The sequence below is a fragment of the Alternaria arbusti genome (genome assembly GCF_024043155.1).
Source record: "Alternaria arbusti strain BMP 1465 chromosome Unknown scaffold_2, whole genome shotgun sequence".
Taxonomy (NCBI): domain Eukaryota; kingdom Fungi; phylum Ascomycota; class Dothideomycetes; order Pleosporales; family Pleosporaceae; genus Alternaria; species Alternaria arbusti.
Genome location: NW_026249942.1, coordinates 2,667,113 through 2,691,419, shown reverse-complemented (window position 1 = coordinate 2,691,419; position 24,307 = coordinate 2,667,113). Strand labels below are relative to the sequence as shown.

The 24,307-nt window shown below is 51.3% G+C and overlaps 10 protein-coding genes across 10 annotated transcripts; 8 read left to right on the top strand and 2 right to left on the bottom strand.

Moving 5' to 3' along the window:
- Window positions 1–701: 701 nt before the first annotated feature.
- Window positions 702–1,803, bottom strand: CHS7 (Chitin synthase, class 7; the record flags this gene model as incomplete). Its single annotated transcript, XM_051443074.1, has 3 exons — window positions 702–893; window positions 944–1,515; window positions 1,569–1,803. The coding sequence occupies 3 exons, from the start codon at window positions 1,801–1,803 to the stop codon at window positions 702–704; spliced, it is 999 nt and encodes a 332-aa protein (XP_051306662.1).
- Window positions 1,804–3,179: 1,376 nt separating this feature from the next.
- J4E86_002514 (uncharacterized protein) lies at window positions 3,180–3,945 on the top strand (the record flags this gene model as incomplete). The annotated part of the gene is made up of 2 exons (XM_051443073.1): window positions 3,180–3,576; window positions 3,638–3,945. The coding sequence occupies 2 exons, from the start codon at window positions 3,180–3,182 to the stop codon at window positions 3,943–3,945; spliced, it is 705 nt and encodes a 234-aa protein (XP_051306661.1).
- Window positions 3,946–5,367: 1,422 nt separating this feature from the next.
- Window positions 5,368–6,318, top strand: J4E86_002513 (uncharacterized protein; the record flags this gene model as incomplete). Its single annotated transcript, XM_051443072.1, has 1 exon — window positions 5,368–6,318. The coding sequence occupies one exon, from the start codon at window positions 5,368–5,370 to the stop codon at window positions 6,316–6,318; it is 951 nt and encodes a 316-aa protein (XP_051306660.1).
- A 276-nt stretch (window positions 6,319–6,594) lies between these two features.
- J4E86_002512 (uncharacterized protein) lies at window positions 6,595–7,061 on the top strand (the record flags this gene model as incomplete). The annotated part of the gene is made up of 2 exons (XM_051443071.1): window positions 6,595–6,697; window positions 6,748–7,061. 2 exons carry the CDS (start codon window positions 6,595–6,597, stop codon window positions 7,059–7,061), a joined length of 417 nt encoding a protein of 138 aa, XP_051306659.1.
- Window positions 7,062–7,453: 392 nt separating this feature from the next.
- J4E86_002511 (uncharacterized protein) lies at window positions 7,454–8,110 on the top strand (the record flags this gene model as incomplete). Its single annotated transcript, XM_051443070.1, has 2 exons — window positions 7,454–7,559; window positions 7,635–8,110. 2 exons carry the CDS (start codon window positions 7,454–7,456, stop codon window positions 8,108–8,110), a joined length of 582 nt encoding a protein of 193 aa, XP_051306658.1.
- Window positions 8,111–8,906: 796 nt separating this feature from the next.
- Window positions 8,907–9,314, top strand: J4E86_002510 (uncharacterized protein; the record flags this gene model as incomplete). Its single annotated transcript, XM_051443069.1, has 1 exon — window positions 8,907–9,314. One exon carries the CDS (start codon window positions 8,907–8,909, stop codon window positions 9,312–9,314), a length of 408 nt encoding a protein of 135 aa, XP_051306657.1.
- A 1,518-nt stretch (window positions 9,315–10,832) lies between these two features.
- J4E86_002509 (uncharacterized protein) lies at window positions 10,833–11,859 on the top strand (the record flags this gene model as incomplete). Its single annotated transcript, XM_051443068.1, has 7 exons — window positions 10,833–10,916; window positions 10,969–11,005; window positions 11,052–11,105; window positions 11,156–11,289; window positions 11,342–11,450; window positions 11,497–11,582; window positions 11,632–11,859. 7 exons carry the CDS (start codon window positions 10,833–10,835, stop codon window positions 11,857–11,859), a joined length of 732 nt encoding a protein of 243 aa, XP_051306656.1.
- A 386-nt stretch (window positions 11,860–12,245) lies between these two features.
- On the top strand, window positions 12,246–13,155 carry J4E86_002508 (uncharacterized protein; the record flags this gene model as incomplete). The annotated part of the gene is made up of 3 exons (XM_051443067.1): window positions 12,246–12,587; window positions 12,674–12,960; window positions 13,038–13,155. 3 exons carry the CDS (start codon window positions 12,246–12,248, stop codon window positions 13,153–13,155), a joined length of 747 nt encoding a protein of 248 aa, XP_051306655.1.
- Window positions 13,156–14,041: 886 nt separating this feature from the next.
- J4E86_002507 (uncharacterized protein) lies at window positions 14,042–15,879 on the top strand (the record flags this gene model as incomplete). The annotated part of the gene is made up of 2 exons (XM_051443066.1): window positions 14,042–14,707; window positions 14,764–15,879. The coding sequence occupies 2 exons, from the start codon at window positions 14,042–14,044 to the stop codon at window positions 15,877–15,879; spliced, it is 1,782 nt and encodes a 593-aa protein (XP_051306654.1).
- Window positions 15,880–20,180: 4,301 nt separating this feature from the next.
- Window positions 20,181–21,587, bottom strand: J4E86_002506 (uncharacterized protein; the record flags this gene model as incomplete). Its single annotated transcript, XM_051443065.1, has 2 exons — window positions 20,181–20,904; window positions 21,226–21,587. The coding sequence occupies 2 exons, from the start codon at window positions 21,585–21,587 to the stop codon at window positions 20,181–20,183; spliced, it is 1,086 nt and encodes a 361-aa protein (XP_051306653.1).
- Window positions 21,588–24,307: the final 2,720 nt, after the last annotated feature.

Below are 24,307 nucleotides of genomic sequence, written 5' to 3'. Positions count from 1 at the left end.
GAGGGTGCATCGGACATGCTGCGGGGATGAACATCGACCCGCTCACTAGTGTATCATCAGTGCAGCGAATCCGGGGAAGGGGCCGGAGTAAGGTTCTCCCAAACTTCGAGCGGTGAATGTATGACAATCATGTGAAGACGGTATTCCAAGGTTGTCTGCAACAATGGTATTCGCATTGCTTGCCAGATGGGGATGGGATAAGATGTACTGCTGCGGCGCTGTCCACGCGGCCCCAGGAAGCCTCGGCTCGGACAAGACCCCATGTAAAGAATACATCAAGACACCCACCTACAGGAACAAGACTGTATATAACCTAGAAGTCTACATTATCTTGAGATCTTGTCGTAGGCTTGTCTTTGAACTAATGTAGGCTGTAAGGCACCTCCTAGTCCCCTCCCTTGTATGAGACGATGGTGTGCGCAGGGAGGACTTCGGTTGATTGTAAAGAGTTGATATTACTATATAAGCGCTAAATATGTCATGATCTCGTCTGCAAAAGGCGGCAAAAGAGCACATTACCCTGTGCTTTTGCAGGTCCTAATTCCTCCAAATCCGAAAGGCTACCGTTCACAAGCAGTAGTACAATGCTGAAGCATTTTGCCGAAGCTGATATGCGCCATAAACTCCACCCAATGCCGTAAAATGGTATGCGCAAAACATGTATCATCGAAAGTAAAACAAAGCGGGATGTTGTCGTGAGCCTAGTGGCCGACAGCGGAGTAGTGCGAGTTGCGCGTGTACGGTTGCTGGTATAGTGATGGAGCGTAGTCGGAGTCCTGGTACATGGTGCCGCGCTTTTGGTCCTCCTCAAGGAAAGGCTCCTTGACCTCCCAGTTGTGTTGCTTGACGCCGACGGAGAATTCGAGATCTTCGCGAGTGATGGAGTCCCAGTACTGGAAGTTGTCAGCGTTGTTCGGTTGGATAATGTTAGTGGTAAGCGTACCTTGTAGACCATCATGACGGCAAGCAGGTTGCAAATAGTTGCGAAGAAGAGGCCATCGATGTAGTGCTGGACCTGGTCGCAGATGGTGTCGCTGAAGACGTATAGAATGACCTGGCCGATGACAAAGAAGAAGATGCCAAATGAGATATCACCGAGCGGCCAGCGGTCCTCCAGTGTTCCGACAACCAAGATGATCTGGCTGACGGTGTATACGAAGAGGCAGATGGCGTTGACGATGTAGGTAACGACAAAGATGCCGACGGGGTTGCCAGGTTCCAGTCCAGCCCAGCCCTTGAATGTCAAGAGGTTCACGGCACCGCCGACGATGAACATGGCCAGCGAAGAGAGGCGTAGGAGCCAGACGGAGAGTGTAGTGCCATCCTCGTAAAGTTGGAAGCCGACGAAGCCGTTGATGAGCAGACAGGTGCATAGCGCAGAGACGAGGCCGTTCTGGGCGGCGGCGAAGTACGGGTAGGCGGCAGAGCCAGGAGCAGCGACACCGGCGTCGAGGACGAGCGATATGATGGTCAAAAGGAGGTAGATGTAGAAGAAGGACGTGATTTCCTTGCGACCTGCTATGCATTAGTGAACTGCCCCGGCTATAGGCGGCAATGCGCAAACGTACCGACAGCTGTGAACTTGGAGCGCACATGGATAATCATGACGACCGTCATAATCATGGCCAAGATGTGCATGAAGTCGTTCGCGGCCTCGAAAATGAGGGTATTCGCGATTTCAATGGTGCGCGCATAGCACTCTGTCTGGATGCCCACGCCATCGTTGATCGCCTGGTGGCCCACAAGCGCGCATAGTGGTATCGGTGCCTTTTCGCATATCGTCTGGAAGTCGCCGAAGCCCATGATCGCGGATTATGAAACGTGTGAGGTCGCTCGGGTTGCGGCGGGTCTGGCGCGGTGTGCGGCGGTAGCTTGGTGTCGATGACGGTAAGTGAGTGAAGTGTGATAGCGGAGGAAGGTGCGGACGATTAGCGAGTGAATGTCCGCAAGGTAAACAGAAACGAGAGAAGGCGCGGTGGGGTGCGGCGAGGGTCAGGGATACTATGGGGGCGGTTGTCAGGAGTGAATGCGCACTGTTGACACTTCCCGAGCCGCACTAGGCCCACCCTGCAGGTCGTATCCACATCCAGGCTAGTCCGTGCTATTTGCGTCTCCACGATTTTCTCCGGGCAACAAGACGATACGACCTCGTGATGCCGCCACTCGCACCAAAGTCGCGATCCTCCTCTTTTGTTAGTAACCTTGTGGAATCAAATCACCTCTGTCCATATCATACCGTGTCAATAGAAGAGACTGCAGCGGCTCCCAGTGGCACATAAGAGAGCATGCTCGAGCACCCATTTCGGGAAAAACAGGAAACCTGTCCCTTGGTGAAGTAGATGACCTAGATGTCTACGTTGCCTCAGGGTTCTGTCATTTTTCGGCTTTATCGCTAATGTAGGTTGCAGAGCACGCGATTTGTTCATATGTGGTTTTATAGCGATAGGACACATCGACAGAACCCGCCTGATGAAAGCTGGTAATTGGAAACTAGACTCGTTGCGCCGCTCGGGTCCTAGGGCAATTCACCTCATTCAAGGAAAAGTCTGGACACCCTAGAGCCTACGTTGACGTTGAGTTACATACTTTGTATCTTTGAATGTTGATGTAGGCTCCACGGTGTCCACGTTTTCTCTTGAATGAGGTGAATCTGTAAAACCGTGTTCTGTCGGAACAGGCGTCAACATTCTGCTAAACCCGCATTGTATAGCTTAACCTCTGGGATTTGCACCGGGACGATATGGTAGCCTTTCGTGATTAGGATGACACTGTGGAAGTCTCGCACGGCTAGGCAGTCATCAGATATGAGCAAGTCTCTTTTTACTCACTTTTCACTCTCACTTTGCACCCGAAATCTCTTCTCAAAGAGCGCGACCCCAGACCATCGACCCCACTAGCAACCACCGCCCACTCCTGTTTCCTTCGATCACTTGCTCTGATGATCTGAGAGTTCTCAAGTCCTGAGTCGCCGCTCTTAACAGCCGACGTCCTCTACCAGGAACAAGTTCCGTCTCAACTCCATATCACATACGATGGCCGACTATCCTCCTGACTTTTCCCGCACCGCCAACGACGCAGTGTCGCGACTGCATGACTACCAGGCGCAGAATCCTCTTCGCGCCACGGCTGGACCAAGGGGCTACTCAACTTCTCCGTCGCCCGGTCTAGCCTCCCCGTCCATGTCTCCAACCACGTCCGTACGCCAGCTATCACCGCCTTCCCCGAAAGTTCCCAGCTTCCAGCCTTCGCGTATGGCTATACCACCGACTGCGTACGCTTCTTCCCACACCACCGCGCAGTATGCTCCGCCGAAAGCTCCACTGCCTATTATCGGTACACAGTCGAAGTCGCCTTCCCCGCCGTATGCTCCGCCGACAGGTCACATGCCCGTCATTGGTACGCAGTCAAAGTCCCCATCCCCAGAGCCATTACCAGGACCGTATGTGCCGCAAATCTATCGCGAGCCGCTCGAGCGTCTCACTCGCGAGATGCTCTACGATCGCATATATCTGGTCCTCCGAGATATCTTGGCTATCTGGTGGGCGGAGAATCCGGACGCGATGCATCGTCTAGTCTGTAAGTTCTCTTTTCCGCTGTACCACATGGTTTCTCCTCCGCTGACACAGGATATCTTCAGACTATCTGTCCGACTATGTCATCAACCTTGGTGTACACGGTATCTTCGGTCCTAATGGTATACAATCACTCTGGCAACTCTGCATGTTCATAGGACATGAAGGTAGACGTAGCTATATGTGTTTGGCCGTCCATCCGGAACGCGGCCGCACCAGGGCCCCCACGATCGTTCTCAAGGGCGACCTCTTCGAGAAGGAGGGGAATGACCCGTTGGTAGATGAAGAGGTCTACGGATTGGCCAAGGATGGTTTTGAGAGGGCCGCTCTGGGGTTGCATGCAATGATCCTCGCCAAATCTCCAAAGATTTAGCCGTGGGAAAAAGATGTTGAAGCGGTTGGAGCTCCTCAGACAAGGAAGAAGCTGAAGAAACTGAAGAAGCGTGCAGCCTACGACATTTCAATGAGAAGCAAATGGCATGGCGTAGCGTCAATGTAGGCTCTGCGATGTTCAGTATTTCCCTTGGATGGCGCGGTCACATCTTATAAGCTATCTTAGGTAGTTTCGACTCGGTAGCTGGCGTGGGAGCGCGCGGCGTGTACAAAGCTTGTAAACACAGCCATATCTTCCGTCGATGAAAAGATACAATGCCTCATCTGGATGCTGCACTCTTCTTAATGACAGTCGTTGCGCGCTTGATCTGCAACGTCGTCGCACGTCAACCAAGAAAAAATCTGAACAGGCCTGCAGCCTACATCAACATGGAAGCATACAGAATAGGTGACCTGGCGTCGATGTCGGCTCTAGACCTTTTCGGTTTTTTTCTTGTATGAGGTGGTCGGACATCTGCAGGTTCGACATCTCACGATTGGTCGGCTCGTAAAAGCACGTGATGCTTCCCGGGCGCTGATGTCATGATTGGCCGTCTCCCGTCCGCCACACTCGCACCTTCGTCGCGTATCCTACCCGACCATACTCACGCGTCTCCATCATGCAGTCACACTGTACTCTTACCGCCATCTCTGGCATGCATCTAGGATGTCTTCGACGAGCGAGGCGTCTTTCCAAACCCGCAGACGGGCTCCAAAAGTGAAGACAGGCTGCAAGACGTGCAAGTACGCAACGGACACCTTTGCATGTGACAAAAGGCTGACACATCGATTCTAGAGTGCGACGCGTCAAATGTGATGAGAAGAAGCCAGAATGCCTCAAGTGAGTCTTGGCTCCCCATTCTCGCGGATCAATCCGTGAGCTAATGCTGTCAGGTGTGTGCGTACTGGCCGCAAATGCGATGGTTACACAACAAACGACGCGAACTTCCAAGTCCATGTCTGGACTCATGGACGAGCCTCCGATCCACAGAACGCCATCTCTGCCTTCAGTGGCCTTGGAGATAGCGCACGCTATCTGGACTTCTACTACCATTGCGCCTGCCCTGCACTCTCCACCAACTTCGACAAAGAATTCTGGTCTCGCATCGTACTGCAGATGGCTCACTCGGAACCAGCCGTTCGCCATGCCGTGATAGCTCTCGGAGCTCTTTGCCAAACCGAGCCTGGAGACATGAAGCATGCATGCGCGGGCTCCATTGCCAATCACGAGCGCAAGGTTATGTTATCTCATTACAACAAATCCATTGGCTGCTTAGTCAATCGAATGAGCGATGCCACTTACTCACCGGAGCTTGGACTTGTTATCTGTCTTCTTTTCGTTTGCATTGAGTTCCTCCAAGGCAGCTACCATGCCGCCTTCACCCATTTGAGGAACGGCTTCAAACTAATGTACGCGCCCCGCATGGCACTGCCCAACTATAGGGACTCATTACAAACCACGTATCCCCCCAAGGTAGCATTGGACGGGCTCGGAATTTCGAGAAGCTCAACAGAAGACAAGTTGATGTCCATCTTCACCCGCGGCATTGCGCAAGCTTTGCTCTATGGCGCCAGAATTCAGGAAGACTTGGAGATATTGCAAGTGATGCCTGCTTCGTACTCCAAGCGCTCATTTGCGAGTCTCTCCGAGGCGCACCAGGCCTACTTCGAGCTTCGCAATGCATCTATAACTCATCTGTATATTATGGGAAGAAGATCACTCGTTCGGCAGGATCCTAGTCCTGAACTGTATCGAGAACGCGACAATCTGTTGGCGTGCCATCATCTCTGGCACGAGAACATGCAACGCTTCGAGAAGCATCATGCGCTCTCGAACGATGAATTAATGGCTGCGAACGCCCTCAAGGTTTCGTATCACACGACGTTTGTTTACGTATCATGCTCAGCAACAGTCATCGAGAAGACATACGACAACTATCTAGATCACTTCAAGAAGATCCTGCATCATGCCCAAGCAATCATCGACTCGAGGCCGCCCACGAACCCCAACACCGCTCACTTCACTTTCGACATTGCGATAATTCCTCAGCTCTATTTTGTCGCAACTCGATGCCGCTGTCCCGTTACCCGACGAAAGGCAGTAGCGCTTCTAGAACGTAACCCACCACGCGAGGGCCTTTGGGATGCGGGGCAACATGTGGCGGTGTCCAAACGAGCGATCGAATTGGAAGAAGCCCAAGTAGACCAAACCACCGGCTGGCCGGTAGAAGAAGCGAGATTATGGAATTGCATAATCAAGGCTGGGATGGACGTAAAGGGTGGCTTCTCCGCGACATTTCTACCAGCCGCATGGATTGGGGACCTTGATGCGAACGGAAATCAGAAGATGATTCGCGAGTTCTTCGTTCTGTGAGTGTGGCGCGCCACTGCATGTGGGTTTTACGGACTATGCCAAACGTCCAGAAGGGGGTCTCCACGGGCACGGTGACATCGCCTTCATGCCGCGAGATGATACCGCTACAATTGGCAAAGTTCTATCTTCCATTGTGACAGCAGCAAACGATCAACAAGCCGAATACATGAATAAGGCATCAGATCAAGCACCCCGCCGACCACATAAAAGCCTGGTCCCGCCGAAACATAACTCGCAAATATCTACACTCCAATCCAACAAGTACAACTTCCGAACATGACTTTCAACCCAGTACGACACGCTTTGCAGACGATGCTAGCGGACCAGAAGTACCGTGGTCTCCCGCTTCTCACCGCTTCAGACTACACACCTTTTATCAGTACGTGTTACGCTCTTCAACATGTTCATATGTTTGCTAACACATTGAAGAGGCCATTGAAGCTCTCCTCGCGAACCCCACCTTCATGCACGACCATGTCTGGCAGACAGAATCACTCGAGCACTCCATCAGTCGCCCAGCCTTCAGCGCCAAGAACCGTGACGATTGCAACAACAAGTTGGATATTCGTCGCTACCAGGGCGCCGAAAAGGATTCCCGTGGTGCGACCGTCTTTGAGGGCAGTGTTGTTCTCATCGTTGTTGATGGGCATGTGTTGGCCAAGGGAAGGAGTACCTCTTCGCCGGCAGATGCGCTGCTGGATGTGTTCCAGAAGGTCGTTACTTTGGCACGAGAGTATGAGTGAAGTGGTTCATGGCGATCATTGAGGCTATCTTCATGGCTTGTTTGTATTACTAGTGTCCTGTGCTTCACCTCTTGGGTGCGAGGAACTGTTGCTGGCGGTCATATGCTCTATCATATTTAATATTAGGCTTTTACCAGACTATCAACAGTACCATTCGATCATCCAAGGCTGCCTGACTCTGAGTGATGCTTGTCGAGACATTGTGGATATGCAGCTCGATTGCTCGAAGCTGCTTTCGCAAACATGCGGAAAGGCGTGATTAGCCAGGTCATACTGCGCCGCCCACATTGCTGAAGAAGTTTGATGTCAAACGCATATACAATATAAGATGCTGATTCATGGTCAGTCCGTAACTTCGTCCGCACAAAGAATACGGCAAGATCACAATACTCATGGACGAAAAGAAATACGACCCGAACTTCAAGAACCAGGTCGAATACGTCATAGCGGACAAAAAACTAGGAGTCTTCAGTTATACGGAGTACCAGCCTTGGTGTAGTAAGTGCCACCTCTTCCATCGGAAGTGATTGACCAACATAAGTCAAGAGGACAGTATCTATCTTCTCGACGTAGGAAGAACGCATCTACGACATTACACGTGGGAGGGCCCGGTGGAAGACGAACATGCAGAACTTCATTCCGGTGCAACAACCCTCGTCGATGGCGGCGACTCCAACGACTCACTCAACAGTATGGCGCAATCTTTTGATTTCCCAACCCAGTTCAATGCGTCAACGGTAGAAGGCCAAAAGTCTATCGCAATCACAATCAAGTGGGAATTGGAACCGGAATCCTGGAATCCTGATGTAGTCCGCGGAGAGGGTTATGTTGCGCGCTTCTTGGTTGGCGAGTGGGCGCTGGCGAAGGGTCAGTCAGTCGTGAGTGAGAGGGAGGCAATGATTGCGCTTTTTAATAGGGTGCATACGCTGGCGGAGAGTTATCGTGAGATGGATGAGGAGAAGCGTAAGAATGATGAGGCGGAGCGTGCGAAGGACGAGGAAGAGCGTATAGCGAGGGAGAAGGAGGCTGGAGAGGCGGTTGTCGAGTAGCACAAGCCCAACAATGGTGACTCCGTGGGTTCGATATGTGGGGGCAGGATGTAATAAGTCTCCGTATAGCGCTTGCCGTGGGCACCTTGCCGATGACGGTAGCTACCAGCCCAGTCTAGCCAATTATCAAGTCGTCGAGCAGATAACATTCCTAGATTGGTGCCTCATTCAACCGAAACTAAACGCTCTGGAGCCTGCGTTGACGTTGGGTCATCTACTTTGCATGTTTTCATCGTGATGTAGTCTGCAGGCCTGTTCGGTCGTCGCCTTCACTTCAAACGATCGACAGGCCCATGATGACTAACCACTGCGCACGAGGACTGTTATGGGTCGACGAGTGAGAGAAAGTCGGTCCGCGGTCTAAGGCAATATCATCACTAAGTGTGGCTCGACTTATATTCCCTATCGCGGGAGTCTCACCATTCACGACCTTGTGACCTCTCACGCAGCGCGACCTTCGGGACAGATACAACACGGCCTAAAGACCACCAGCAACCCATCTTCTGAACCGACACACGACCGACAAGAGCGATGAAGCTAAGGCTCCGTCTTGGGCAGCCCAAAGACAGGCTGCGCAGTCATCTCCAAAGCTCACTCGACGACTCTTTGGGCAAATTACCGTCGCACGATCGAACACAACTCCTTGGTAAGTAGCCAGGCCAGTATAGCTGCATTCAACTAACCGCGAGCATCAGACGACCTCTACTTCCTGTTGCGCAGCCCTCTCTTCCTCTATGCCGTCGCCCCACGCATTCGCCGCGGGACAGCCTCATCGCAACGCGACACAACCGGCCTTATGACGCCCAGTTCGCTAGCCGACGAAAGCGTAAAGGAAGAGGGTATCGATATATCAGCGCTGAATATGAGAGTCGGATGGGATGGCGAGAGCTGGGCGACCCAAATCCTCTACGACAACATCTCGCTCATCGAAGGTCGAGAATACAACACCACAAAAAAGGCCGGCTACGCTCCAAGTTTCCAGTGGTTCTGCGAAGAGGCAAGGTTCTTAAGCTGCGAGTTCCACGCTCGTGAACAACTCGCGATGGTGGCGCCGAGCGATGCGGTCGATGCGGAGCCAAGGGAGGTGGAAGGTCGCCAGACGCGCGCGAAGAGTGCGGGAAAGAAGGAGCGTCGCGTCGTCAAGTTGAGTATAAGGTACAAGATGGTGCGTGGCAAGCCGAAGCTTACGAAGAAGGCGAGCTAGATGAAGAGGTATGCGGTGTATGAGGGGAGCGCGAGCCGAGCGGATTCGTCGAGACATGGGGGTTCGGAGGCTTCGCAGTAGTATTACAGTGCGAGACATGGTGTGATGGAACGTGGAGCACCTCGCGGTATGCATCTGTTCGAGAGGGTGGCGGAGCGTTCTCGTCTTCTACAGGCAGCATTGCTTTTCCTGCGCTATCAGCATAGACGAATGTAAATGTACCCGTATGTGAAGATGATTGCTCTTGACGAGTTGTACATGAAGTGTTGCCCAGACGTATACATGACCGTCCTTACATGGAGGATGCAAGTCCAAGCACGACGTATACGCTGACATTGTACCAACTCGGGATAATCAGGTCACTTCGCGACGCATCTCGTTACGCTCATGCGACGCCATCCTCAGACGAAGGGCCATCGGGGATCAATCTCGCCGCAATGTCGATGACGTATCCTTAAGGTAAAAGTGAGTCTGGGAGTCGCTACGCAAAGGAGCACGACGCCTCCGAGCAGGCAAAGGTGACGCGTGATACCGGAGCCTGGAGACTCAACATCACCGGCAATGTTCGACAGGCGCCCGGATGCCGGAGTTCTCCCGACAGCAGGCAGAAAGGTTACGTGCGACGCTACTGAGTCTCACGTGACGTCTAGCGCGCCAAGGCCACAGCCTGTATATATTCCTACGCTCCCTCTGCCTCCTCTTCTGTTCTTTAGCTCTCTTTGCCTTTTGGCTTAGATCAAGTGTAGTATCTGTTCTTTTCAGTTTAATCTCTGAAACTCTCCTACGGGAGAATTCTTGATTATTCCTATTTTTGAAACCAGTCGAAGAGGCTCTGGGCTTGCTCACCTTCTTTGACACAGTGTCGCCAGTATTTCACTACCTCTGGCAGACGCGACTTTTTCATTAAGACTTCTGGCTTGCCAGTAGCTTGAGGAAGGAGTTTGATCGTGACTTTGAACTTAACTTGACAGTTGACATCATAGCTATCGAATCGAGATATCCATGTCTAAGTATTGCATAATCCCTTGCATGAGATCAGGCATGTGTATTCGCCGTTTGCGTCCAGATAAACGTGAGAGCGACACTGTGTTCGTATTTCGTGCTCTGTCGCGGTCATCTACATCCTGCCCTTGAACGTAAGCCCTGACCAAAGTTATGCGAGGACCTGGAGCGGGGTTATGAGATGTCGTCTACAAGTGCTTGGAGTGAAGTCGCGGTTGCTATGTTGTACAGCAGTCGGTGGCGCACGCATGCTTACCTGCCCTTGGAAGCGCCGCATTCCAATCGTAGCACAATTGTGCTGATCTCATTTAGTGTGCACTCATGCTATCCAGTCGAGATATCACTTTGGAAAGAACTGTTAGTCTATTCCGTGCGCTTACAGCTGAGTAAAAGCAACTTCGCGCGGTGAGTAGTGAGAGACCGAAATTTTGTAGCTTGCCGTGACAAACAACGTCGGCTCAATCCTCAACACGAACTTCCTTGCAACAACACCCCGATATCAAAATACACGTCAAGATGGCAGCAAATTCAGGCATGGTTAATCCAGCCATCTTCCAGGATCTCCAGGCGCGCGTAGACGAAGACACTGCTACGCGGGATGTAAGTGGCGGGCGATTGAGCTGCACGTGATAGCGTACTCACAACGCGACAGGAGCTGCGCGACATCATCCAGGCGCTTGAGAAGCACAGTAAGTATGCTTCAAACCAGCAGTAGACTATACTGATATCTGATAGACCGCAACGTCTCCTTCGTATTGTCGAGAGCCCACTCGACGCCGGTCAACGAGCGTGAGTCGCTCTTCGCCTGTCCAACGACACCACGACTAATCAGACTATAGTACCCGACATTCTCAAAGCTGCACAAGAGCCTATCGAAAATGTGATCGACACCGTTGGCAAGCTGTCGCAGGCTGCGTCAAAGATGCCGTATTACAAGTTCAACAACATGTGGAGCCGTCAGATGCAGGGCGCAGTAAGCTCATCAATCACATGATATCGCCATCGCAATGCTAACAACACGATAGTGCGAGAGCGCTCTGTTCTGGGGCTGGCTCGGCGGCTACAAGTACGATGGTGGCGAGGTACAGTGCGGCCGTCTCTTGACCATCGAGGAGCTCGGCGAGATCTTCAAGAGTATGTTTAGGTTTATGGTGCACATGCGCTCCGCTCACCATCGCAGTTCCCGTGAACCTCAAGGACCGCGATGAATTCCACCTCTCGCTCGAAGAGTACCTCCATTCTCTCATGACGCTCGTCGAAGAACTGGTTCGTTGCCTCGCTCAGCTCCAACCCGCATCAATGCTGACAATGACAGACACGTCTCGCACGTAACGCCGTCACTCTCGGTGATTACGAGCGTCCGCTTCTCATCAACCAGTTCGTCAAGGACTTGCACGCGGGTTTCCAGATCCTCAACCTCAAGAACGACAGCTTACGCCGCCGCAGCGACGGACTGAAGTACCGAGTCAAGGATGTGGAGGACGTTGTCTACGATCTGTCTTTGAGGAATCTGTTGCCGAAGAAGGGCGAGCAGAAGCAGTAGATGTCTGCAAGGTGCTGCGAAATGAATGCTTCTGCCCAGATACATGGCGCACGAGAAACACGCTACGAGATGGACGAAAAGAAGGCCAAAACAGATAGGTCGTCAATGAATTCCATCACGATCCATATGTGTTTACCACTTCCCACAAACCATGGAGGTGCTCGAGGGATGTCCGCTGTTCGTCCAATGAGCGAGCAGCACGGACATCATCACGAAACTTTCCGATGCGCGACATCTCTCCGCAGTACCCTCGACCACAGTAATCCAACAGGCCAGACGCCACTTCCGCTCCTTTAGACGCCACTCACCCTGCATTGCGTCGTCAATTGACATATTCATCACGTTGACAGCAGCGTGCATCGTTGTCTCCCATCTCACTCGTAAACATGGCCAGCACAACTGTCATCAACGCCAACGCGACGTCAAAGGTTCAACCCTCCACGGCGCCGCCAATTGAGCCTTTGAAGAACGATAGTGCGCGACTTTACACGCATATACACCCGATACTTGTTCTCTCGGTCTATGCCTTCAAGTTTCCCGCCTTGGTCGCGGACCCGGTGCCGACGCTTCTTTCCACTCTGGCGCCGCTCGCCGTGCTGCAAATCGCCTTTGCAGCAGTATGCCTTCCGCCAACAGGAGGCACGCCTTCCTTAAAGAACAAGAAGCCTGGTGAGAGGAAGGGGAAGGCACCGGGCAAGCTGGAGCAGGGGCTCAACTCGAAGATCGTCGTACGTCTACACTCCCACTCGTACAGCCTACATTGGACTTGCGACAGCCAACTAGAAGGAAACGTTACTGACTATACGATACACAGCCGGCATTCTTATCCCTCCTTCTGACTACGCTCGCCGCAACACCGCTCCTCACCGCGACCCTCGTTCTCTTCGGCGCGCCTGCCACCACGCATCACATGCACACCCTCCTCGCTGGAGCCCACATCGCGCTACTCAGCACATTGCCTTTGGTATACGTACACGGTGTAGACGGCGAGACTTGGAGGCAAATCATTGCGCTACTTTTGCCGATGGATGAAGTCTACGGAGGACTGATTGGTACCGTGCTCGGTGCATGGCTGGGCGCTGTACCCATCCCTTTGGATTGGTGAGTACTTGACCGACTTCAGCGTTGAGACTGGAGTCGACAACGTATATGCAATGGGCGTAGCTAATGAAATACAGGGACCGCGAATGGCAGAAGTGGCCCGTTACCATCGTTACTGGCGCTTACATTGGATACGCAGTTGGCAAACTGCTCGGTGGCACACTGTTGAAGGGCAAGAAGATCATGTTTGACTAGAAGATCATTTGTGGCTATATGATCATGCTTGACGAGAAAGTCATGGTCTTGATGGGGGTCTGGCTTTTCCTGAGGGGATTGTTCGGCTTCTTGTCATGATGTGTGGGCACTGGATAACGGAGAGTTGTGAGTGAGGCGCTCCATCGATTTGCAGGTACTGAGGAGGGAGCGATCATAGCCCGCTTCCTTTTGCGATGATATCAATACGATCAGCTCGCCTGCACACTCGAAATCCAATTTTGACAGGCTTGCACGCGTGTCCTACAAAGCCCAGATTTGTTCCGCGAGGTCGCAAATCCTACGAACCGCGCGGATACTGCAGGTACTGCCAGCGTCTCGTCGCGAGGCGCCGACCTAATAGCTCTCGGAGCTCCGACCGATGCGAGCTTCCTCCACAAAAGCCAAGCTTCCGCCCGGCATCCCCAAAGCGGTAACCCCGGCGCAAACACGACCCTCTCCCCAGCTTCCAGCAGCCCACTTATCTGAATGCAGTATGCCCAAGCCTGGCATATCATTCTGACATCGTTTCGGGCTAATTTGAGCGCGTGTTTAGGCTTCTAGACGCGTGTTGAATACCTGGCACCGAAAAATTGAGTTGACGGGGTGCCCACGAGCGGGGTTCATGGTCATGATGTTGATCGAGGCGGGGGATGCGGGGGACTTGTTTAAAAGGCACGATGCCCGGCTGAATTGGCGGTACGCCGCGTGTTCTTGGTTCTTGGTTTGATCCTGCTATTTTCGAGCTGTGTACATGTTGGCATACTTGATTGAACTGAGGTACGTTCTCCAGCAATCTCCGGCTTCACACCATTGTAGCTAGACACCTTATAGTCGCTGACAGCCTTCAGACTTTTGAATACTATACATATTTATACAAACCGCTACAATGTCGAGAAAGCATTTCTTCCCCAACCCAGAAGGCGTGGTTCTCCACAACCTGCGCTCCTTATGCACGCGCAACTCACACATGGCGCTCGATGAGGCCAACCGCGTCGTTTACAATCTCTCACACCCTCCGAATCAAGTCACCATCGTTTCTGGCGGCGGCTCAGGACACGAGCCGGCGTGGTCCGGCTTCGTCGGCGACGGCATGCTGTCAGCTGCCGTATGCGGAGACATCTTCGCTTCTCCCAGTACCAAGCAAATCATGGCTGGAATACGGAACGTGCCGAGTAATGAGGGTGTTATATTGTGCATTACAAACTACACAGGAGACATGCTACATTTCGGTCTTGCTAGAGAGAAAGGCCAAGCACTCGGCTACAAAGTGGACGTTGTTTGCATGGCTGAAGACGCTGCCTTGGGTCGCGAGAAGAGCGGCAAGGTAGGAAGGAGAGGACTGGCTGGTAACTTGTTGGTTATCAAGCTTGCTGGTGCTGCATCACAGAAAGGCTGGGCTTTCGAGCGGTGTAGGAAGATTGGCGAGCTGGGTAACTCGCAGCTGGTTACTATTGGTACGAGTTTGGACCATTGCCACGTACCGGGTCGAGAGGCATTCGAGAGTGTGCAAGACGACGCATGTGTGGTTGGGATGGGTATTCACAACGAGCCTGTAAGTTTAGCTATCTCATACCCAGCAACCTTAGAGCCGCAAACTGACTTCCCCAGGGTCTACGAACCATCTCTCCGATGCCCAGTCCCGAAGACGTGATCAAAGAGATGCTTCGCTACCTCCTCGACCCCTCCGACTCCGACCGCGCATTCGTCACCTTCAACCCCAACGACAACGTCGTCATGCTTGTCAACAACTTCGGCGGACTGTCAAACCTGGAATTTGACGCTCTGGTGAACCTCGCTTTGATAGCCCTGAAGCGTGATTGGAAGATCGTGCCGACACGCATCTACGCCGGCGTACTGGAGACATCGCTGAATGCCCAAGGCTTCAGCATCACACTCGGCAACATGAGCGGCATGGCAAAGGCCATGGACCTCAAGGACGAGGACGTCATGGAATTACTGGACGCACCCACAAACGCTCCAGCATGGCCAAAGAACGGCTACCAACCCCTCAACATCAACAAGGAAACCAAAGAGCTCCGCAACAAAGCCAACGCCGCCGCGGCCGATAAATCCCTCCTCCACAAGGGCCCCGCCACACCAGCATCCCTCATCCCCGCGCTCCGTCAAGCATGCAAAGACGCCCTCGCAGCCGAACCCACAATCACACAATACGATCTGCAGATGGGCGACGGCGACTGCGGTGAAGCCGTGGCCGGTGTCTGCAAATCCATCCTCGCCAACATTGACGCCGTAGAAAGCAGCCCACCACCCATCCTCGCCCTCCTCGAAAGCATAGGCGAAAACGTCGAAGATGTCGGCGGCTCCCTCGGCGCCATCCTCTCCATTCTCGTCACCGCCTTCACAAACGCTTTGTCAAAAGCCACACTATCCCAAAACGCACCGCTGGACATCTCTACGCTGGCTTCCTCCGCCTCCGCCGCCCTCGAGAACCTCAAGAACTACACTAGTGCACGGGAGGGTGACAGGACGGTCATGGATGTGTTGATTCCGTTTATCAATACATTGGCTGAGAGCAAGGATTTGAGCAAGAGTGTGGATGTCGCGGAGAAGAAGGCAGATAGCACAAAGGATATGAAGGCCAAGTTTGGGCGCGCGACGTATATTAGTGAGGATGGAAGTGAGAGGAGTAAGATTCCTGATCCGGGGGCATATGCTGCGGGGATCTGGCTGAGGGGGTTGGAGAAGGGGTTTAGTGGGTCGTAGGGTAGATATTTAGGGAATGTGGTGTGTAATTTGTGCGATATGGGATCTGCTTTCTTCGAGGGATAGTTGAGCGGTACATTACAGAATGGCACTGGAAATATCGGCAAGCAGAGCATCCTTGAAAGAAGCTAGGAATCATGTTGCAGTATATATTTACCGCTTACATACTATTATAAGTTAGTAACGAAGTCGTACGCACGATAATGTATCCTCCCACATAGTGTTCTTGCCGAATACGACAACACGTATTCTAGCCATCTCTAGTGTAGTTGACGGCCTACGAAATGCAGAAAATTGAAGGATAGGACACTTACGCCTCAGGCAACCAGCTACTGGAGTCATTTAGAGCACAGTGTTTGGCCCACCTCTCATGGGGCCAGCGACCACTGCCATCGTACAAGTGCTTTGGATCCACAGACTGACCCATCTCAAAGTCATGCTTGATCATCGAGCAGCCTCATGACATGTCCTGTAATGCCTGCCACGCCAGTCCGCGTGGGTCCCAAAGGTAATTTAAGGGATTAAATCCAAGAGCATTTGTACTGCTGGTGGTATCGCTTTTGGCTATTGTGCCGAGCGCCACCTGCCAGGCCGCTGCTTCCTGTATGAGATCGAAGACCTCTTTAGTGTCTTCAGGCGATACATCAGAATAAAAGGTAAGGCTGAAAGCTTCCTTGGGTATGTCAAATGACGCATGTAGTGCTATGACCTCGGCGACCCAATCCCAAAACGTCTTCAGTTCTGTGCGACTGTCAGCCTTCATCTCAGGCTTTAAGATTTTATAGCACCTACTGTCTGCATGGTGCGCGTGATGATGACGTCAATTCGAGTTATCAGGTTGTTTAGCCTCTTCAATGGTGGTACTGAGACTAACGCGACGATTGATATAAAGCTTCGGATTCTCTCGCCACAACGGGATGAAACCTTCTGCATGACACATGGGAAAGATTCTAGAGCGCCTGTCCTCGTCTATCTCAAACTGCCGAATGTGCTTGCGGGTATTCGGCTCAAGGGCGTTCCAAAATCGCAATGCCACAGCCGCTGCGGAGAAGCACGATGATGATATATCTTCATCTATCAAAGGCCTTCCATCGCTCCGGCGGAAATAGATTTCGGGAGCGTTAGCGTTGTCTTTGAACTCCCAACATGGAGTTTGCTGTCCCGATCGGTGTCTGATAGCATCGAATCATACATTCGGCATAGAGCACTGAATAGTGTTCCGGGAAGTTCCAAGCGCTCCCTCATTATTTTCGCGGCACGTGAGACGAACTTCTGCTCTGTAGACCAGGCTTCGGTAGCCACGGCAGGTATGTAGCGCAAGTGATTTGGACCGAACCTTTCGGTATCGTTGCTGATCATCTCCTCCAGCGCTTCTCTATACTGAGGAAACCCGTCCAGGATCTCATCGGCTACACTTGGCGTTATATAGTTAGAGTGCTGCATCAGAACGCTCTGGTCAACCAAGAATTCCCTCTTTGTTGCTCTCCATGAGATGTAAGCTGCCCTTGCGAAGCGCTTGTCCTTGGTAGTTTTGGCGTGGATGGTGTTGTATTGAAGTGCCAAACCCTCCGTCTCTTTCGCGATTGCGTAGCATGTTAATCTCAATGATAGATTGATGGGACTGCCATCAGATGTACGCAAGGTGTTTTTGGTGGGGTCGATGCGATAGCCATCACGCGTTGTGAAGTAATGCTTGTAAACCTCGTCTCGCAACTCCCGTCGTAGCCTTCCGAGGTAACTGTTGGAGAGCGAACCAGACGCCTTGACGCTGTGGTCTGCTTCAAACAAGATTTCTGGCAGCGTACTCGGTAACTTTGGGTCCGACATTGTAGGTGACGAGCCTCCCCCCCCCAACCTCCTCGAATGCCAACGTTGCGTCCCGCTATGAGATGCGACCCCACATCGATGATCAATCTTGCCAAGCTGCCTCGCCCCTCCGCAACTTCATCATCACAACGCATTCGCCTCCACGGTCTGCGACCACAATGGCTTACGAAGTTAACCATATATCATTTTAGTAAATTAGGGTATCGTTGGCTTACCCGTATAGGTGCGAGAAGAGATATATGGATGCTATTTCAGGCTTTAAGATGGCTACACTTATAATCCAGCAACCAACAAAGTTGTCGCATCGCCCCAAGAAAAGAACGTCATGGCACTCAGGACAGTGAACAAGCTCATCGAGGAAGAAACGCGCAATTTCGTTATCAAATACAACAAGATGCATTTCACCATGGTTGCGCTATCTTCGACCAAGCCTAATTGCTTGCAGATTCATCACCTCTTCACCGACCTATCCAATACGCAAGACACGGCTTCACGAAGGATGCTCGTGTCTACGCTCGAACAATCCACGTCCAGTCTCTACCTCTCCTTGATCACGCAAAAGCATTACGTTCCACGGATGTGGACAGGTATAGAGAACAGTGGAAAGAAGTTCCATCTATCACTCGCAATTTTATTGCATCAACACTGGGTACCATCAGGCCGTGGTTCTGCCCAGGCTCGGTAGCAGGGCCGCCGGAAATACCGCATATCTATCTGAAAAGCCTTTTGAGAACTTCACAAGGCCAAGCAGTTGAGCCATGGTTGATTCCCACCGATGCCAAACTTGACGAGATGCAAAGGAATGTAGACATGCTGCGGCCATATGACCTCTCTCGATACAGCCTAGACGATTACTTCGCAGAAGACAAGAAGCGGTTTACAGCTGCTGCCGTTGCTATCAGATACATGAAATGTCTTCGCCCAGAAGCCGGGAAGAAGATAGGATGGATTGTACTGGACGAAGACGATGCCTGTATTGCATGGCCTGAATGTCACACTCAATGACTCGTACCTTTCTGCCAAGAGTACGAACATTCGCGCATCGATCGCCACATCGATATCTGGAAGACCATGTTCAAGACGTCGTGGAATGTGATGGCGACCACAAGTAATCAGTACATTGCTCCCTGGCTCATGGAAGCAGTCGGATTACTAGACTTGGATATGCCTCAACGTGCATTCAGATTAACATTCATTGGCGACATGAGCCTATCGCGCGCTACCCAAACCTTTAATGTCGCCCTGAAAGACGCAACCTGGCAAGCCGCGCTCGAGAAATGCACATCGGTCAATCAATATGGTCAACTCGACCCGGCTATCACCCGAATAAGTCCGGCTTTCATCATGGCTGGATTTCCTCAAGCCATGCCGGATATTGCGAGCGGAATATCGATTGTCAGGTGCGATTCCCCCATCGGACCTATGCCTCGCGAGGAAGAAGTGCCGCGGAGGCATTTTCATTGGTCATTGAATAAGTGGGAGAGGAAATGAAACGTTAGTCGTACCGAGATCAACACCTGCGATCGGTGGCCGTCGTATATGGCGGTCATCGATCTGACATTCATGCGTAGTACGCAGCTATCACAAGCAACGAACGATCCAGTTATCGTCGATGTGCCGGGCTATCCAAACGACCATACACCAGTAGAAATTTTGGTGTTATATCTGGAGGTCGACGACATTGAGGACGCTGAATACATGCAGGAGACTGAGTGATTCGACATAGAATACAACCATGTGAATTTGGGAGACGGGAGAACGGGAGTAGGTAAGAGAGTGGTGCGACATGACGATGGTTTAAAACGGCAAACGAATGAATCTTATATGGTGTCTAGGTATTCATCTTGCTGTCTACCAGGTATCGTCCTTGTGTTTGATCCTAGTTATCGGAACCTATTGGTAGAATCCGTATTACATGCTAGGCAGAAGTTTTATTTCCAATAGTAAAGAGAAGCACTGTAGAGAGAAAAAGCAAGGGAACTCATAATCCATGTGTGTGCAATGAACTTGGTGATATGTAACTGTTGGTGTAATACAGTCAGGTTCAACCCACAATCTTCTTCCCCGCTCTAAGTAGACTGATCTCTTTCTCAAGTCTCGAGCGCTCATGCTTTGTCTGCAACTCTTCGCCAGCAATATCCTCCAATGTCTCGTGATCAAGCTTGGCAACAAGTTGGGCGGATAGCAAAGTCAACGGCGTTTTCTCTCCTGTCACAAGCTTGCAATCGGCGACCTGCATACGTACCGCATCAATAAATCGCTTTTTTGCGACCTTGTAGTAAGAACACAATATGTCATGGATCTCGAGGGTCGTGTGTCTTGCATTGCTCACCGGATGGCTCCGGACGATGTCTTCCAGACGTACTACCGTCCCGTGCTTACAGTCCGTGATGCTTTTCGGAACCAGGCTAGCGTGAAGACGTCCGTTGCGACTGTCGTTCCCATTAGCACTGAATGATCAGCTTATGGTGTACCTACAGTTGCTGAAGATTTTCGTTGAAGTAATGGTTGTACGTAGCAGGCGTTCCGTGCAGCTCAATGTCGAGGAGGAACTGCGTGTGATCGATCGCGTCTCGATACATCTTCGTTAAATCATCTAGCAACAAGATCCTGATTCCGTCCGAGACCCGACGGCTGGGGGCGATTTGCTGTAGCACTTCGACAACGAAATGATGCACCAAGGCGATCATGTCGCTAACGTATCCGTGTGCGAGAGAACCCCAATTGGCTGCTTGATCTTTCAAGATCACACTTAGAATGGTGGCGTCAAATGTACCAAGTTCGAAACCTCTGCAGTCGCGGTATTTCTCCTCGATCCAGTCAACAATATCGTCATCTGAGGGGGCCGGGACCGAAGTATTCTCGTGGGTGAGGTCCTCAATGTCCGGATGGTCCTTGACCGTCCGTACCTCGACGTCTGCGGAGCCTTGTATGGTAAGCCCTGAAATCCCATTCTTGGTCGACGGACTCTTCGTCTGAAATTGATATACATGACCATGAGTGTCTAGAGCCTTGGCGAAGGCCTCTCCTCGATTGATTGCCTGGGTGGCGAGACGGAGAGTAGGATTGCCTGCAAATATGTCTGATCGACTATAACCAGCCTGTAGTGCGTCGGATACAAGGGTTTGGAACCGAATAGCGACATCGACGATGTACTGGAACTGTTCCTCGCGCGTCTGGCGCTTCGGGCCCAACTGGCTTAAATCATGAAGAGCTGTCTTTAGCTTTTGTGACAACTCCGACCGAACCTACGCTATTAGAATTTTGAATATCTTGAGTCAAATCTGTAGACCAACCTTAGGGAATTCTCGACGGATATGTTCCTCGAGTATTGCTTGCAGTCGAATTCGGAGCGTTCGTACTCCCAACTTCTCCTTATCTAAACTTCTCCAAGGCGCTGTTTTGGTGAAAAAGTCTGCCTCTATTGCATGTCGACATCGTCCAGCGTTCAGGTCAGACTGCCCGGGGTTGCGAAGCAAATGCCAACCCAAACGCAAGCGGTGTTTCCGTTCTTCTAACAAATCCACAACAGCACCTTCCCCGCCCTGGTCGATGAGATCAGGCTTCGTCAGAATGCCTAAAGTCCGGATTCCCTCGGCATCGAGGTCTTCTGCCCGTTCGAGAATCTCCTGGGTAGCAATATCGACATTGCAAGGAATGACAACTAGCACAACAGACCTCGGATTCGACATATAGCTGTGTACCATCTGATCGACCAAGATGATGTCTTCTTTGGTGGTCACACCTTGTGTTGTTCGCTTAAAGATGCCGGGAACATCGATGACACTGAAGTGCTCCTGAGATGGACCGGATACTTCCAGACGCAGAACATCTTCTGAAAATGTGCGCTGGCTGTACGCCGCGTTCGATCCGATTTCCATAGTATCCGTTACCTTTCTTGTGAGTATTCGTAAGAACATGATAAGCATTACATACCTGCTGCATTATGTTGCTGAAAGACTCTGTGTCAAGCGATTGCATGGGACTTGTGGCCCATGCACGGAGCTTCTCTTGCCTTTCTTGGGAGCTGCTTTTGGCCGGTATGATGGATGCGACTATGTTCTCTTCACTTGACCGGCGGAACGTGATCTGTGTGGCGAATCGAGTACAAAGTCCACTACCTCGAGGGAAAGGCAAACCCGTGAGCCCTTCGAGTACGGAACTCTTGCCACTAGATTGATCCCCTACCACCACTAGTTGGGGTAAATCAACATATTCCCCAGCGTTGCAGGCGAAAAGTTTGTCGATCTTGTCGAGAAGTGTTGAGCTCACGAGCCCGCTGGTGGGCGTAGTGCTCGAATGTGTTTCCATCTTGGTACGGTGCTCTGAAGGACCTAATGACTTGAATGAATTGAACTGTCGTCGTCAGATTACGAATAGATCCAGGTTTCCGTGATATAGGCAGCCCTTGAGTTCTTTCTATGTTACAGTGAGCGAAGCTTATTGCCGCTTGCCATCTTCTGATTTGTATCTACCGTGATTTGCTGGTGCATGCTAGCTTCCCCACGCACGATGACTGATACTAGGATCTCTTGCGTGTGACTCGCTATTATTCCCCAATCATAAAGTCTAAAGTAAGTGCCAATCCAGCTCCCCTCACCTAGAATAATTCTCATAGCTGTTCCTTGTCACTGCTTTCCTTAAACACAGCTTTTTGTTGGGTATACCCGGAAGACAACGCTATACATACAACGTGAGGGGCTCTTGCTGCATCCATATCAGCGCCGCCACAATGTGCACATGTGCGCTAAGTTTGGTGCCAAAGTTTCTCTCAAACGGCGAAGCACATGCTATAATTCTTGATTAAGCATGAAAAGAGCACTTTGGCTGCATCTTGGTTCGTTCAATGGTGCTCATAGCGAGTCTTTTGGGGTTACTTGGGTACAATTACGAAAGCAGCTAAGCAGCTATCAAGACTGGCACTGAGAACGTTTTGTAAGGGCAGACCAGCTCGTTCATCTATCCAGGATACAGGAGTTACGATATCTTGCTACCATAACCTTCAAGTAATTGCCAAGCTGTGTGAAGACAGTAAAGTGTTGAGAGAAGAAGTACCCCTCATTTTTCCCCGCACGATCGGCGTCACAGCACTCGGGAAAAGCCATTAGGTTCATTGATTATGAAGAGCAGTCTAGTGCTGACTGGTCTTCGGGACAGCACGGAGAGCACGACGGCAGAAATGTTACTGCTGTATTACGGTGCCAAAGTAAGCCCGAAATGCGAAGCTATTTGAGTGGCGCCAATCAGTGGTTGAGATTGAACGCTTGTTGTGCTGTCTCAAGTTATGAACTGAATGGTGGCCGCTTGCACCACTAACCAAACTGCAGATGAATCAAAGCAAGCCCAATCTGTTAGGCGCGTTAATCTGACCGTAGCTTTCAATTCCTAACTCCGCTTTTACACCATTCTCATCACATAAAACACTACTGCAACTCAAAGTGCCTTCCAAAGAATTGCTTCTATCCCCCAAAAACCACCCTTCATGGGTAAGCCTCTCACCTACATATCCTAAAAGGCTCCAACGCTAACCAGGGTCAACTGTGAAAACTCTACCCGTTGAAGTACGACTCAGCCATGCTGCGGCTTTCTCTGCTGATAGCTATACGATAAAAAGCCCGAGCAGTCAAATAGCTTGTCGCCTGTATGTTCGGAGTTCTGATACAAGCGCTCTCAGTGACTGGCACCGCGAAAGAAAACCGGGATAGCAAAAGAAGCCATCACAACATGTAGTCACTCTCACTGAGTTCTTGTTCTTGTGTTTGAAGCAGATGTCGCCCGACGTGACACTCCAAACCTTCCAATGATGGATCAGCACTAATCTCTTACGAGACTGTACCAGTGGCTTTCTATCGCCACCTCGCACGGTCTTGTAATGATAGTCACTTGGTGATCTAGATCGGACGTTGCCTGAAAAGCCTCGGTAAGTTTGGGCGCGCACGACTTCATCGCGCGATGAGGGGCGGAGCTGAGCTTATCATTTCCCATCCCCGCATCATCAGCTTTTCGCTCGATCGCCTAGCCCCACTGCATCTGCGCCTTCGCACTCTTCTAATCACGCTGAACAACCAACCCGACCTACTTTGAAAATGACGAAGAAAAAGAAAAGAGTATCGAAGGCAAGCCCTGGGGCAGATTCAGTCTCACCCAATCGTCCACGCACCAACCCGCAAGAACGTCTGCTCAGCCGATTCTACGAATCTATCGTCTTGCTGTATATACTTGGGCGTACAAGAGGAGATCCCGTACAAGCCGCGATACCTTCACTGACTAGTATTGGACATCTACCGCTTCTAGATCTAAGGAGGATATTCCTTGAAACCTTGGCATATGTGTGCGACTACGATAAAGGTGGTGAGACTGTGACAGCAATTGGGTTACAATCTACACCGCAAAAGCACATATTCTGGGTTGCGGCCAACGCGGGTTCGAGAACGAAGATCATCACTTTTCTGCGCTCACTCTTGACGCAAATCACACATGCATCGGCTGCTCCAGATGCTGCGAATTTAACAGTAGAGCTGTCATCCCAATACATTGATTTTGCAACCCCAAGGATCAAGAAATACAGGAGCCATCTGAATCCTTTACTTCGAAGATGTAG